Raw genomic sequence first — 14,480 nt, 5'->3', positions numbered from 1 at the left:
CGATTAATTATGACGTCACAGCCAATCGTCAGGCGGGACGCATCGACGCTCTAGCCCGCCGTGCTCTCACTGCTCCGCTGCCGCGTAGAGCAGGTCCTCTAGCCCGCGGAGCTGGCAGGCCACTCACGCCAGCCCCAGATAAGCCCCCAAGTCGAAGTACCGGACCCGGGCTTGGAATTCCGGATATTTGGGCTCCTTGGTTGCAGAGGCACAAGGCGTGCGTGGGAGAAGGGCTCGGGTTCTGTATGCTTAGGTCCAGGGACAGAATAGGAAGGACCCTTCAGTGGGGAGGGAGTTACTCTCTTTCTTTTATTAATACTCTCGTCCCCTTCCCAGCCCTCGACCACCCGTCCATCATGGACCTCGCCAGCACCTGCTCCAGCTTTCAGTCTGACCTGGATTTCTGTCCGGATTGCGGCTCGGTCCTGCCTCTTCCCGGAGCTCAGGATACGGTCGCGTGTACTCGCTGTGGCTTCTCCATCAACGTGCGAGGTGAGGGGGGCTCGTACGCAGCGGCCCCGGCAGAGGGCCCAGCATGGAAGGGTCAGAGGCTTTAGGACCTCAAGATCGGTTGGATTGAAGAGGGGGACCCTAAAGCAGGGTATCAGGCACTTTTGGTCTTGGGTCGAAATCTGAAGGGAAGAATATAAGGCCTCCTGGCCAAACCGAGAGGGAGTTGTGGGTGTCGGCCCTCTCCAAACCAACTCTTACTGCCTGCGCAGACTTTGAGGCGAAGGTTGTGAAGACCTCATTTGTGTTCCACAAACTGGGAACAGCCATGCCCGTGTCGATGGAGGAAGGACCTGAGTTCCAGGGACCCGTGGTAAGTGAGTGACATGGAGGACTGGCCCCGTTAGGAGGGTGGGAAAGAAACGAAGGGGGTATTGCACAGATCTGGAGTGTTTTGTACCCAATTCTAAGAGGGAAGAGGGGTCTTTAAAACAGCAGTGTCTGAGGAGTGTGATAGCCTGATGTCTGTGATCAGTAGGGGGAATTATTAACCCCCCAGTTGCTTCCCAGGTTGACAGGCGCTGCTCTCGATGTGGGCACGAGGGAATGGCATACCACACCAGACAGATGCGCTCCGCTGATGAAGGGCAGACCGTCTTCTACACCTGTACCAACTGCAAGTGCGTATCCTTTCCCTCCCCTCCGCCCTTTCTCAGTCTGTTTGCTACCTAAACAAATCCAGCGATTTACTTTTTGTACTGAATAAACAGTTGTTGCCTTTGGTCCCATCCCTCATTTCTGTACAGTTCAAGTAATAGGGAGATTTGTGGTCTTGTTTTTTTTTAATTACACTTTTCTTATCCTTTTTATACCCAGTGAATTAAAGCTTTTAAGATATTTAAAAGGAAAGAAAAAAATACAGAAGGCAAGTATTGCTTGGTGATCAGTGTGTTATGTTGGAATCTTCCACTGCACTCAACTTAGTTTTACTTTGGTGAGAATTACTCTTGAGTGATTTAAATAACACGGAATAGTTTTAAGAACTCCTCTTTCTCTTTGGTGTTCTGCAGTTTCACTATAATATATCAAGATGTGGCTTCCTTTTATTTATTGTGTTTGGGATTTGTTGGGCTTTCTGAAAGTAAGGATTGATTTTTTTTTCCAGCAACCTTGGAAAATTATCAGCCATATCTTATTGAGTATTGCCTTTCCCCTATGTTCTCAATTCTCACATTCTGGAGCTCTAATTAATTAGTTGTTTATTAGACCTTATCTTCTATCCTCCATTTCTCTCACCCTGTCTTTTATATTTTCCATCTCTTTTTATTGTGCCTCTGGGTAAATTCTTCTGGTCTTTCTTCCGGTTCACTAATTCTGTCTTCAGTTTATTTCAATTATTGTTACTTAAAAAATTTTTTTTGAGTTCTACTTCATTATTTTTCAAATCCCCTCCTCATTTTTAATAATTCACACTTATTTAATCATATTTTAAATTGTTCCTTTTATTCTTAAAATATATATTACATTTAAATATACTAAACATGATATTTATATTCTGTCTGCTAATTCTCATACCCACAGTTTTTGTGGGTCTGATGCTGCCATCTGTTATTTCTACTGACTCTCATGGTGCTTCTTTTCTTTTGTGATTTTGATGATAAGCTCAGATTTTTTAGAATTTGGACTATGGAATTCTTTGAGGCCTGGGGTGAAAGCTGTATTCTTAGCGTTTGTGTTTCCTGTTCAGGTGTCTTGAGGTGCTAACAAGCTAGAATCACTTTAAATAAATTTTCAGCTTCATGTTTTTTGGAGCACACAGGTAGTATGAATTTGGACTGCAAATCCAATGTAAAGGCCAGCTTTTGGTTAGAAATTCTCAGGGGAGATTTTTTTTTTCTCCCTCTACCTAGTGAGACAGTCAAATTCCTCTTCTGAAGAGTTGGATTTTTTTTTTTTTTTCTTGTTCCCTTTTATACAAAGAGGTAGCCCTTTGGGGGTCTCAAACTTATTCAGAGTATCTCCTATCAGACATTGTAGGTTTGTCTCTAGTTCACCCATGTGGCTATCAAAACAGCAAGGGCACCATGGTAGCAGGGGCTTCAGTTTTAACTTACCTGTCTAGATTCCTGGTTTTATATCATTTCAGCCAGTGTGAAGGTTGCCTTTACTTTCTTGCCTTCTCACCAATGGATTAAAAATATTTATAGTTAGATGTGCCTTTTGCAAATATTTTTTTCCCAGTCTGACCTATTTGTTTTCTTAACTGTTCATTTTTTTTAATGACCAGAAGTTTTTAATTTTTATGAGTTCTAGTTTTTCCTTTTTTCTTTTATGGCTAGTGCTTTTTGTTTTCCTAAGAAATCTTGACATACTTCATAATTTGCAAGATATATTTTTAATCCCAACATTTTTAGTTGTCTTGAATTTGTGGAGGGTTGTTTAGGGGAACTAGTCCTCCACGGTCATAAATGAAAGTCTTTCTTGATTATTTAATTGATTGTCTTATCTTACACTGCTAGAACTTCTTCGTTGGGTCAATATAACAAGTCCTTTCTTTCTCTATAGGTTCCAGGAGAAGGAAGACTCTTGATTTTTTTCTGAGCGACTCAACAATCTCTCCTTCTCTTCCTTGGAAGGTGAAAGATACTGGGTTCTTAGATCCTTTGTCCATCTCCTGATTGCGGTGTTTTGCTCCCAGAGGAAAAGCAGATCATCATGTGGGGATTACCGTTGTCCCCAGAGTACTCCTACCCTAGTTGAGTTTCCTTTATTAAAGTTATAGTTTTCTATAAGAGCCAGACGTATGTATGTTATTTATAATCTGTCTTCTTCCAAAAGAAATTTTTGCTAGCTTAGAGAGATATATTTTTCCTTTCAACAAATATATCAGCTACAAAAAGAGAATATAAATTAGTACAACAAAAAGAAAAAGGGAAAAAAATAAATAAAACAAAAAAACAAGGACATAAAAATGGAGCCAGGAATGAGGTTAATATAAAAAGGCAATTATAAGTACTCCCTCATTATCTAAATCTATTTGGTTCCTGAGTTTAGGGAAACAAAGAGTGGGAGTTTGGATAGTGGGAGGTTCAACAGAAAACTTAACCAGATTCAGTTGATATGTAAGTCTGGACAATAAAACAATCTGACACTCAGAGATACAGGTGGACACTTTGGAAATTTTTTTTATTGCTCTTGAGATAAATGTAATATATGTATATATATTTTACATTGTAATAGATTCATATATAGAAAGGTAGAAAGAAAAAAGTAAAAATCAAAAGGAATCCCATTCCACAGAGATATTTGGGTTTTTTTTAAATGGGATTTACTATACATGCTGAGTTGTATCTTGCTTTTTTCAGTTCAAACCAGAAACTTAAAAGGGAAGCAAATGCTTAGTCCAGGCACAATAAACATTCAAATTTCAGTCTGGGAATGCTGATTCCTGCATTCCTTGGTTTAAATGGCGACCAAGAGGTGATGGTAACGATTATCTTGTAATTGTGCGGCCCTTTATATATTGCGAGCTCTCTAACATACACTGTCTTGTTTGATCCCACAGCAACGTGGAGGGATGGGCAGGGCAGTTTTCTCCACTGTATGTTTGAACAGTTCTCCTGCCTCACTCCTGAAATCTAAAACAAATCTGTTCATGTTTCTACCCAGCTTTAAGCCTTTCACCGACTGGATAAAGTGCAAGTTTCTTAGCAAAGCATACAGGGCGTCTTATATAACCACGCCCACCTGTCAATCACCATTTGGAACTCCCCTTACATCCCTTCAGTATTAAACTGCATTTCCTTCAGTGCGCACAACTACGACTTTGTAAGCTGCTTTCTTTACCTAAAAAACCCATTTGTCTGCCTTCCTGTTCTCTTTTTGCCACTCTTGTGCTCCCTGAGAAACAAACACATATTTTTATCTTATAAACTGGCCTATATTGTAACTTATGACAATTTCTGTGCTTAATCTTACTCATCTCCACTCCAGAGCAAGGGTAGGCAGTATGTAACTAAATTCAGTTTCATAGATGAGACTTACATCTATGTTAATATTCCAGTGTCTTATATTTCTGTTAGTATTTATGCCAGTCTTTCCCGTTAGACTGGGAGCTAAAACGCAGGGTGTGAGTGTTTTATGCTCCTCCATCTTCAAGTTACAGCACAGTGAAAGGAAAAAATCCAAGTTGAAGATGCATTAAGCGCCCTGCTCGAACACCTACAGGCACAGGGCGAGGATTAAAACCCAGATTCTTTTTTTTCAAATAAATTTGATTTTTAAAATTTTATTTTTGGCTGCATACAGTATTTGTTTTGCTCTTTTTGGCTGCGTTTGGTCTTCGTTGCTGCGCTCGGGCTTTCTTTAGTTGCAGCGAGCGGGGGCTACTCTTCGTTGCAGTGTATGGGCTTCTCATTGCGGTGGCTTCTCTTGTTGAGGAGCACGGGCTCTAGGCATAAAGACTCAGTAGGCGTGCAGGCTCAGTAGTTGTGGTGCACAGGTTTCGTTGCTCCGCGGCATGTGGGATCTTCGCGGATCAGGGCTACGAACCCGTGTCTCCTGCATTGGCAAGCGGATTTTTAACCACTGCGCCACCAGAGAGGCCCAACCCAGATTCCTAATCAAGTGTATTTCTAACTGCTCCCAGGTCTCGATTCTTTAATTCCCAAACGAAACAATAAGAAAACGAAGCTAGGCCGTGGTAGGATCATTATTATTGCCCCTTAGTTTTCTCGGCGCTCCCACACAGCAAAGGGATGGGGGTGGGATGGACTCAGCTACTGGACATCTGAACCACGTGCGGTAACCAGTCTGCAGCGCCAAGCCCAACTCTACCCTCCTTGACCGCAGGTTCCAGCTCAATCTCTGTGGCGCATGCGCGTGCTGCACTTGCTCGCTCCGCCCCTGCTTCCACATCGCAGTGACGCCCCTTCCGCCAAAGTTGTGCAGCCTTCTTGCGGCGCCTGCGCACTGTCGCATTACGGCGGAACTAATCCGGCGACCTTGAGCTTAGACACATTTAGTGCCAGGAAGGGAAAAGGGGGACCACAGAATGCGTCACACACCCGGAAGCGGAGATCCGGAAGTGGGGTTGGACAGGTTATCCCCAGGGGTGGGGCAGCGGAGGCCCAGGAAGAGGGGGAAAAAAGAAGGTGGAGGATCCTGGCTACTAATCTGAATCCGATACCGATTGTCTTAGACCTCAGAGACACAGAAAAGACAGAAGGGTGCCTCATCCCCCTTCCTCCCCTCCTCCCTCTCTTCAGCCTTAGCCATGGCGGAGGCAGGGGCCGGGCTGAGTGAGACCGTCACTGAGACAACGGTTACCGTGACAACCGAGCCCGTGAGAAAGGCGGGGGGCGGTGCTGTTTAGGGGTTGGGGAGATACCGGGAGGGAAGGGATAGCGCTTTGGAGAGTTGCTGGAGGGGCTGGGCCTGGGGATATGGGAGGAAGTGGGGTTGGGAGAATCTCAAGGTATTGGGAGATTTGGGGTGTGTCAGAGTTGGTGCAGAAGACTGGTCAAGAGACCAGCAATAGAGTTAGGATATAGGTGATGCTTCTTGGAGTGGTGGTGTGTATAAGTAATGAAAAAACGGGAATTTGGAGATTAAAGAGCAAGGGATGTGCTGGGGGTAAATGAAGGGCTGTGTGAGAAAGCATGGTTGGAGGCCAGCTGCAGGGGAATTTGACTGGAACCATACTTATCAGTAAATATTTGTTGAAGGAATGATTGTAAAAGGAAGCAGAGGGAATGAGGGAACAAGAAAAGGGAGATGAAGATAGTATTTTGAAAAATCAGAGGAGATATAAATAGAGAAAAATGTAGTATTTTTGCAAAAACAACTTAAGCTGCCTTCAAAGGGAGAAGGTTGTGTTGGGTTTAATAACCCTTGGACTAAGGGAGTTTAGAGTAATAGTTACTAGAGATGCCAGGATGCTGGGGAATAGGTGGATAACAGGTGGGGAGGGCTGGGCTTGAGGATGAGAGAGGCGAGAACAGAGTTCTTTCTTTAATGGGAAAAAGAGTAGGGGGTCTGGAAAAAAAGAAAGGGAGATCAAAGATTAGGCATTGGTGACTGAGAAAATAATTTCCATGTATTAATACCACCAAGGATGATTTGGGGAGGAAGATGGAGAAACAGCGAGGATTATATTTTCCTTTGAAGATTTGCTGGGACCTTTCCTAGGTTAGGAATTGTATCTTCTCTGTATACTAGTGGTTACCAAGAACAGGAAATAATACTTCATGATTCCTCAAGGGACTCCCTGAGGCCAAAAATCTGTTCTATTTTATCTTCTCCCAGCCCTCAGCTCCTCTGGCACTATGTCTGATCCTGATTGAGTGGGGGAAGGGAAGAGAGGAGGCCCCCGGGAGGAAGTGGGAAAGGTTAATAGGAGGGGACTAGCTAGGTATGGCCATCCTTCTTAACGTTCCAGGAGAACCGGAGCCTAACCATCAAACTTCGGAAACGGAAGCCAGAGAAAAAGGTGGAATGGACGAGTGACACTGTGGACAACGAACACATGGGCCGCCGCTCATCAAAATGTGAGTAATTGTTGGCCCACAGTAACCCTGGAGTCCTGGCTCCCCTCAGCATGTCTTCTGCCTTCTTACATTCACTGACCTTCCCGAAGCCCCCAGATGCTCACAATCCTGTGGCTGTCCTGGTGGTTCTCCGGTATCAGGGAGAGAAGGTTAAGGTTAGAGGAACAGAGGTAGGGAGAGGCATGAATTGGGATGTGCCAAGGCTTAAAGTCAAGAGGTATCTGAGGTGGGAGAAGTGGAGCTTCGGATTCCTGGCTGGAAAGGACGAGGGAGTTGGGTGTCTGAGTCCCAGGGTGTGGGCCTGGGGAAGTTGGTTCCTGGAAGGTAGGAGGAGAAAATGGTGAAAGTAGGGATTTTTACTGAGATCCAATGGGAATGGAACTGATGCTCCATCTTATCTCTTCCTCCTTTTTAACTGGGCTCCTCCCTCCAAATCCAGGCTGCTGTATTTATGAGAAACCTCGGGCCTTTGGCGAGAGCTCCACGGAGAGTGACGAGGAGGAAGAGGAGGGCTGTGGTCATACACACTGTGTACGGGGCCACCGCAAAGGACGGCGTCATTCAACCCCGGGACCAAGCCCCACCACCCCTCCCCAGCCTCCTGACCCCTCCCAGCCCCCTCCAGGGCCAATGCAGCACTAAATTCCTCTCTGCCCCACCATTCCTGTGTCTGTCTGGCCCTGAATGTATTCATGTGGCTACTCGGGGTAGTATGGTCCCTTCTCCAGCCCCCTCCTCCCCTCTCCTCTGCCTGATAGAGGGAAGAGGGGGAGGAGGGTGGACAGAGATCCTGGAATTCTGACTTGCTGCTATTCCAGAACCCAGGCTTCTGGGTTCCCCCAGCCCTCATTTCTGCCTCCTCTCTTCAGGGATCCAGGCATCTTGGTCCCAGTCTTTTCCCTTTGTTCTCACTGCCAAACTACCTGTCCTGTGATCTAATTATCTTGGCCCCTTGCACTCTCTACTTGAGTTCCAAACAGTTAAATTGGGTTTCCAACAGCCCCAGCTTTCACTGCCAGGGTCCTAGTCAGATTCCAGGCAATCTTGCCCCAGCTATGCTTGTTAATCCTGGCTTAGAGCTTTTCCACTAATGTATTTATGTCATCCTAACTCTTAGTCCTTGCCTGTGGGATGTGAGGTCTTATGTGAGACCTCAGGGCTCCTAGCCCTTTCCCTCCTCTCCTGCCCACTCCCGTCATGCCCTTAAGAGGAGTTAGGAGAGAGAGAGGTCTTTGTCATTCTCACCTTGGGAGAATGGGAAATGGAAAAAGAAATAGTCATGTCTTCTCCCCTCACCATTCTCGTGTGACTTAGGGTTTCTGACAAAGCTGGCTTCAAGACTGGTCACTTAGAGCCAACTATCTCCTCAGCCTTTGGTCTTCCAGCTTAGGAGACAGATCCAACACGGTCCCAGGGACCTGCGTCCCTGGGAGAGGAAGGAACAGGGAGGGAGCAAAGAGATGTACTCTCACCCCTTCCTTCCTAGGCTTTGATGTCTCTGCCAGCCCAGATGTCCTGGCCTTCCCCACCCCTTACTGGGATCTAGATATCATTTTCCAGGCCTCTTGCCATGCACAGTTGCAGAGATCAGTCAAATCCATACCACCACTGAGATCTCATTTATTGCCACAGATGCACAAAATAAATAACCCAACATCACAAAATGTGTTAAATACGGGCCCATTTATACATATGGGGAAAGAAGTGAGGCTATATACAAGGGTGAATTTGGGGTGTCTGGGCCATTCCCAGGTTGAGGAAAGGAGAGGTAGCACCATTGGTTGCTTGTTGTATGTGCAGGGGGGAGGTTTTAAGAAGGTTCTTAATGGGAAAAGGCTGTAAGCATAGAAAGCCGCCATGGTGGAGTAGAACTGGCCTGCCCCCTTCTCCCCCAAAAAGAGGGCCCTAAGGCCCAGGCCAGAGTCAAGCCTCTTGTTTTGGGGGAGGAGGCTTTTGTTTCTCTTGAGGAGAAACCTCAGAATGGACGAGGCAGGGAAACCCAACCCTCAGACCTGTGGAGAGGGCACTGGGCCCTTCTTTGCCAGGAGGAGAGGCAGGGGTGGGAGGTAAATGTTTGACCGGCAGGGCCTCTGTGTATTAAACATGGGCCAATTACCAGTACTGATGGGGCAGGACCTGTTCCCCAATTCAGGCCCGGGAAAGATAGAAGGGGAGAGATCCCTTGGGAAGTACTGGGGTAACCAAGGGAGAGAAGCATCCCAAGATTTGGTGGGGGGAGCAGGAATGAATTAAGCTTCGGGCATGGATGCGGAAACTGGAGGCCAGTTGAGGTCCTAACTATCTGGAAGAAAACAGACAATGTAGGTGGAGGGGTGCTTATCAATACACCGGCAATGGGCGTGGACATGATGCCTGGAATGAGTAAGGATTTCCGTGCCCAAGAGGAAGCAGCCTTATTTCTGACCAAGCCAGAATAAGGGTTGTGGGTGAGCTTCTCAGCCTTCCGCTGGCACGAGGCAGAGGGGGACGCGGGGGTCGCGGGTGCACAGCAGCGGGAAGACGCGCTCACCCAGGGGACCGGGCGCCTGGAAGGCGAAGAGCAAGTCCAGAGAACGGCCGTCGTAGAAGGCCACGCGGCCCCGCTCCCAGTCCAAGTCCACGCGGATGCGCCGCGGCTGGGGCCCGGCGCCGCCCAGCGGGGTGGGCTCTGGGGCCGTGAGCGCCCACAGGCGGCCGCCGCGATCCTCCACGGCCCACACAGCCTCCGCGGGACATAGGCCTACTCTGCCCTTGCGTCGCACCGACTCCCCGGCCACGCCCAGGGCATAGCGGCTCTCCCCGTCGTCCTCATCCTCCCCGGAAGAGTCTCCGCGGGAGGCGGTGTCGGAGATCTCCACCTCCCAGCAGTGGCGGCCAGCCCTGAAGCCCTGCGCGCCCAGCACCGCCGGGAGCTGATCGAAGCGCCCCGGGCCGTCGCGGGGTGCGGGTGTCCCCGGTGGGGCCAGTCGGACGCTGCGGCGGTCCGCGGAGACCAGCAAGCGGCGGTGAGCGGTGCCAGGATCCAGGGTCAGGTCGGCTGGAGAGGAGAAAGCAGGGGGAGGACCGTGTGAGCTGGCTTTCCGAATCAGAGGAGGGATAGGATGGAGAGGATGCGCGGAGGGTACACAAGAGGCCCACAGCAGCTCAAAAGGCTGCTGTAGGACCGAAGAGGGTGAAGGCATACGAAGAGCAGGCTTGGGCAAGACCCAACCTGCGCTGATGGGCCACTTCCTTCTGGAGAATTGAACTTGGAGAAGGACCCTGCTGGCCCAGACTTCTAGGGAGGGTGAGGACTGATACCTCAATCTGCAGCATCTGGGGTGGGGGGGGCGGTGGGAGCTGGGTCAACAGGATGGAGAAGATGGAGCTAAAGAGGAAGACTGATACCAGATACCAGCACCGCACGTGATAGAGGGGAGGGCCAGAGGGAGAAATCCAAGTATCCTGAGAAACCAGCCCACCACCCGCAGGAACAGGTGGGAGTAGACAGGCCTATTTCTATAGGGAGCGCAGGGCAGAGGAGAGAGAAGGTGGTGATAGCCAAAGGGACCAGAAAGAACTAATCATTGGCCTTGTGTGTATGGGGTGCTTTGAGGAAAGATTTCTGGATTAGGGGTGCTAGAAGCAATCTGGGTTGGGTGGGATGGTGGGTGACCAAGAGGGCGGAGCACCTTCTCTAGGCAGTTTAAAGAAGGGCAGAGGGCAGCCTTGGAAGTGATGGAAGGAACTCCCCAGAAGCTGCAGAGAAGGCCCAGAGCCTCAGGGGCAAGGAGACGTGGGAATCCTGGGACACTTCTGGAAGGGAGTGATGAGAAGTGGTGGCAGCAGGGATTCCCCAGAAGCAGCTGACCCCTAGGGGTCTGTTGTGTGAGTGTATGAACGGGTAAGAGGGGAGAATAGCTGGACTATGAGGAATGAAGGATAGACCTTGTTATAGGTTGAATTGTGTTCCCCCCCGAAAGTTGTGAAGTCCCCCCAATACCTCAGAATTTGACTGTATTTGGAAATAGAATCTTTACAGAGGTAATCAAGTTAAAATGAGGTCATTAGGGTGGACCCCAATCCAATATATCCAGTGTCCTTATAAAAAGGGGAAATTTGGACCCAAAGACAAGTGTGTATAGAGAGAAGATGCTGTGAAGACAGGGAGAATGCCATCCACAGGCCAAGGAACGCCTGAGGCTATCAGAAGCTAGGAGAGAGTCCTGGAACAGAGTCTCCCTCTCAGCCCGCAGAAGGAACCAACACTGTTGACACCTTGACTTCTACCTCTAGAATCATTTAACTTCTGCCTCTAGAACCATGAGACGATAAATTTCTATTGTTTAAGCCACTCAGTGTGCAATACTTTCCTATGGCAGTCCTAGGAAACTAATACAGACATCAAAAAGGACTTGATCATATTTGAGAGAGAAAAGGGAATAAACTGAAAACAGCCTCTCATTTAGTTCCCTCCCCTGTGCCTTCCTTACCCGTCAGTCTATGAAGCATGTTTTTGACCACTGGGTCATCTTCAGGGAGATCGTCTTCTGAGTTAGATGACTTGGGAGTTGGGGCATCAAACCTGGATAGATGAGGGAGAAGGGTCAGGAAATTGGTAGACACCCTCTGCCCTCTGATGTCTCCACCTCTATCCCACTCACACCTCTGGAGCAGAAAAGGGTGAGGCCACACCCACAAAACCTGTCTGTGAGTGGGGACAAAGGTGTGGCTCCTGTAAAAAGATGGACGTGGCAGCTGATAGTGGAAAAGAAAAAACAGTAAACATGGAACTCACCTTCTCCATGTCTTCTTCGTATCCTGGGGTGGGCAGAAAAAAACATGGATGTGAGCTCTGGGCTTCATACTGTGGGGAGCTCTTCCCCCACCTCCTCAGGTAGCTGGGTCTGATTTGGTGAGGTCCCTCCTCGCATCTCCGACTGATCTCACCTCTTTATCCCCTGTGCTCCCTTTTCCTCTCATTCTCCCCCTTCCCTTTTCATGACCTTTCCTTCCTCTCAGTCACCACTTTCTCATCCTCCTAACTCCACCCCTACCGTCCTCCTCCCTTTGCCGTGCCGCAAAGCCTCTCAGTTCCCCTTCCCCAGCCTCATCCAGGCTTTTTTCTTGCCCCCAGAGTCCTCACCGTTCCCTGTTTCCTCCCAGCCCGCCCCCCTTCTCTTTCTCAGTGGCCCCCATCCTTATCCACCTTACTGAGGGTGTATCCCAGATAAACATCCCCCGCCTCCTCCATCACACAGACCAAACACATACTTAGAGTCCTTAGGCTAAGAGTTCATTTATAAAATCCTTATAATAAAGCTGCTTCCCCTCTTGCCATAAAAGCCCAGTGTCGTTTATAGGGCCCTTTGTTCTGTGTCTCTCTACCCTGACCAAGGAAGCAGCTGGACTTGGATGTGTCCCAGAAGGCCCAGCAGATCTGCAGGGTACCATGAGAGCCAGGAGAGGGCGCTGGATGCTCCCCATCCAAATACTAGGATTCCCTCTTCCGGCTTCGCAGTCTAGTGGGAAAGACTGGGGCAGACCCAGTGAAGGGGAGAGAGGAAAGGCAATTTGCCTAATTATGCCAATTACACCTAGACTAGGTATATGTAGACTTCAAAGGGTGGAAGCAAGACTCGAGACCAGCTCGGCTGCTGGCGAGAAGCCAGGCGGGAATGCGGGGCGCCTGGGGGTCGGCAAGGGAATGGGGTTGGTTGACGGCCAAAGAGTCAGGGCCCAGGAGGGACGCGGGAGGCTAGGTGGGTGGGTGATCAGGGTGGGATGTGGAGAGGAGCCAGAGGTCCCAACGTCTGTTTTCCCGGACCTTGCCTCCACCCGTGGCCGCCTCTGCCTGGGGCCCTGGGAGGAGCGGAGGATAACAATAACAACACAGCAAGGCCCAGGCCGGAGCCCGGGGACCCACCCCACGACACGGCAGGGGAGTTTGGATCTGCCTCCCTCCCTTCTTCCCAACTTGTGACAGCCGCCTCCTTCCCCGCCCCTCCACTCCAGCTTTTTGTCCATCCTCCCTCCTGCTTCTCCTCCGCTGAGCGAGTTCTGATCTCCCTCACCAACCTCCCAGGCACCCAGCACCCTCCCCTCCGCCTGGCCTCCGCCTCCGGGGCGTCTTTTCCCAGCCTCCCAGTTCCCGCGCTCTTCGCCGGGCCTTAGGGGTCTCCTCCTGTTGTCTGGTGCCCCAACCCCTTCCCTCCAGCCCCTCTCCCAAGACTCAGGCATCCGTCCAGCTTCGCTCTGGGCAAAGCGTCAACTCCCTCCCGGCATCTCTCACTTGACAGCTGCCGCCCCCCCGTCCTTTGCTTTTCTTTCCCCAGCTCCATCTTTTGCCTAAACTTCGAGAAGGGCCCCAGCTCGGGAGGTGACATTCCCCGCTTCCCCAGGGAGCCCGCGGATGGCCCCTTCGGCCGACAGCTGCGGACGCGCGAAGCGCACCCCTGCCTCACCTCTCCGTGCGGGGCCAGGCAGCCCATGGTGGGGATGCGGCCCCCTCGGCGTTTCCCAGTTCGGGCCCCGGGCTCGGCCAGCTTCTCCCGCAGCTCGCGGCTGATCCGCACTTCCACCGCCAGCCGCACGTTAGACCTCAGGCTGCGGCGGGGGCACGGCCGGCCGCAGCACGGGCAGGCGGTGGGGGGCGCCTCGGAGCCGGGGGGCGGCGGGGTCCCCCAGCGGCGGTCCAGGCACGCGCGGCAGAAGCTGTGCTCACACGCCAGGAGCACCGGGTCCTCGAAGAGGCTACCGCACAGCGGGCACGTCGCTAGCTGCTCCAGGCGCTGCACCAGTCCCCGGCCCAGCGGCTCGGATGCCTCCATGGGGAGCCAGCGTCCGGGCGCCGTCCCTTCCGCGACCGTCGCGACCACCTTCGGGCTACTCAGGTGGCTGAGCGCCTCTGCTGCTGGTTGCGTCGCTGCCCCTCTCTCCGCCTCCCACATTAACTTTCTGACGCTTTCTGGCGCTCTCCTGGAATCGCCTCTCTCTTCAACCAGTCTGTCTCCGCCAATATCCTCACTACGTCAGGCTTTATAGGGAGGGAGGAGGCCCCTGCGGGAGGTAAACATCAGGGCTTGCGTAACACCCCATCTGGTTCTCCCGCTTCCCCGTGAGGTTTGGAGGAGGAGGGTGGAAGGGACATCTAGGTCTCGAGCCAAGGAGGTGTTCGCTAGGGGGCGCTCTGGGGGCAAGGTATCAAGGTGTGGGGTGGGTAGCCCCCGTCACCCCCCGCCCCCGAATTGCTCGAATCTCGCCTCCCCCTTGGCCTGCTGTGTACAGGTGGGCAGGGCGCCCCGGCTCGCTTTTGGCATGTGTGCCCACATCGCCAGGGTATGTCATTCTAGGTGGCTGGCACACCTACATCTGGGGGCCTGGGGCCAGGAAGCAGGGATCCTGGTTTGTGCGGCTTTGGCAGGCCTCTGAGTGTTGGTGTGTGGCTGTCATTCCAGAGGCCTCTCTCCTCTCCATCTTTCTGCCTTACCTATTAAGGGCTTG

At 50.7% G+C, this 14,480-nt stretch overlaps 3 protein-coding genes across 3 annotated transcripts; 2 read left to right on the top strand and 1 right to left on the bottom strand.

Moving 5' to 3' along the window:
- Window positions 1–67: 67 nt before the first annotated feature.
- POLR1H (RNA polymerase I subunit H) lies at window positions 68–3,244 on the top strand. The gene is made up of 5 exons (XM_012539203.3): window positions 68–217; window positions 337–492; window positions 723–823; window positions 1,021–1,130; window positions 3,016–3,244. Exons 2-5 carry the CDS (start codon window positions 357–359, stop codon window positions 3,038–3,040), a joined length of 372 nt encoding a protein of 123 aa, XP_012394657.2. The 5' UTR covers window positions 68–217; window positions 337–356; the 3' UTR covers window positions 3,041–3,244.
- Window positions 3,245–5,277: 2,033 nt separating this feature from the next.
- Window positions 5,278–8,671, top strand: PPP1R11 (protein phosphatase 1 regulatory inhibitor subunit 11). The gene is made up of 3 exons (XM_004286081.3): window positions 5,278–5,794; window positions 6,890–6,998; window positions 7,438–8,671. Exons 1-3 carry the CDS (start codon window positions 5,726–5,728, stop codon window positions 7,638–7,640), a joined length of 381 nt encoding a protein of 126 aa, XP_004286129.1. The 5' UTR covers window positions 5,278–5,725; the 3' UTR covers window positions 7,641–8,671.
- On the bottom strand, window positions 8,603–14,009 carry RNF39 (ring finger protein 39). The gene is made up of 4 exons (XM_004286080.3): window positions 13,442–14,009; window positions 11,776–11,798; window positions 11,471–11,562; window positions 8,603–10,035 (listed from the first exon to the last, which is right to left on the bottom strand). The coding sequence occupies exons 1-4, from the start codon at window positions 13,925–13,927 to the stop codon at window positions 9,455–9,457; spliced, it is 1,182 nt and encodes a 393-aa protein (XP_004286128.1). The 5' UTR covers window positions 13,928–14,009; the 3' UTR covers window positions 8,603–9,454.
- Between the last annotated feature and the right edge of the window lie 471 nt (window positions 14,010–14,480).

Source organism: Orcinus orca, chromosome 10, assembly GCF_937001465.1.
Source record: "Orcinus orca chromosome 10, mOrcOrc1.1, whole genome shotgun sequence".
In the NCBI taxonomy this organism is placed as follows: domain Eukaryota; kingdom Metazoa; phylum Chordata; class Mammalia; order Artiodactyla; family Delphinidae; genus Orcinus; species Orcinus orca.
The sequence above is the reverse complement of the archived record's forward strand: the minus strand, read 5'-3'. Positions and strand labels throughout refer to the sequence as shown.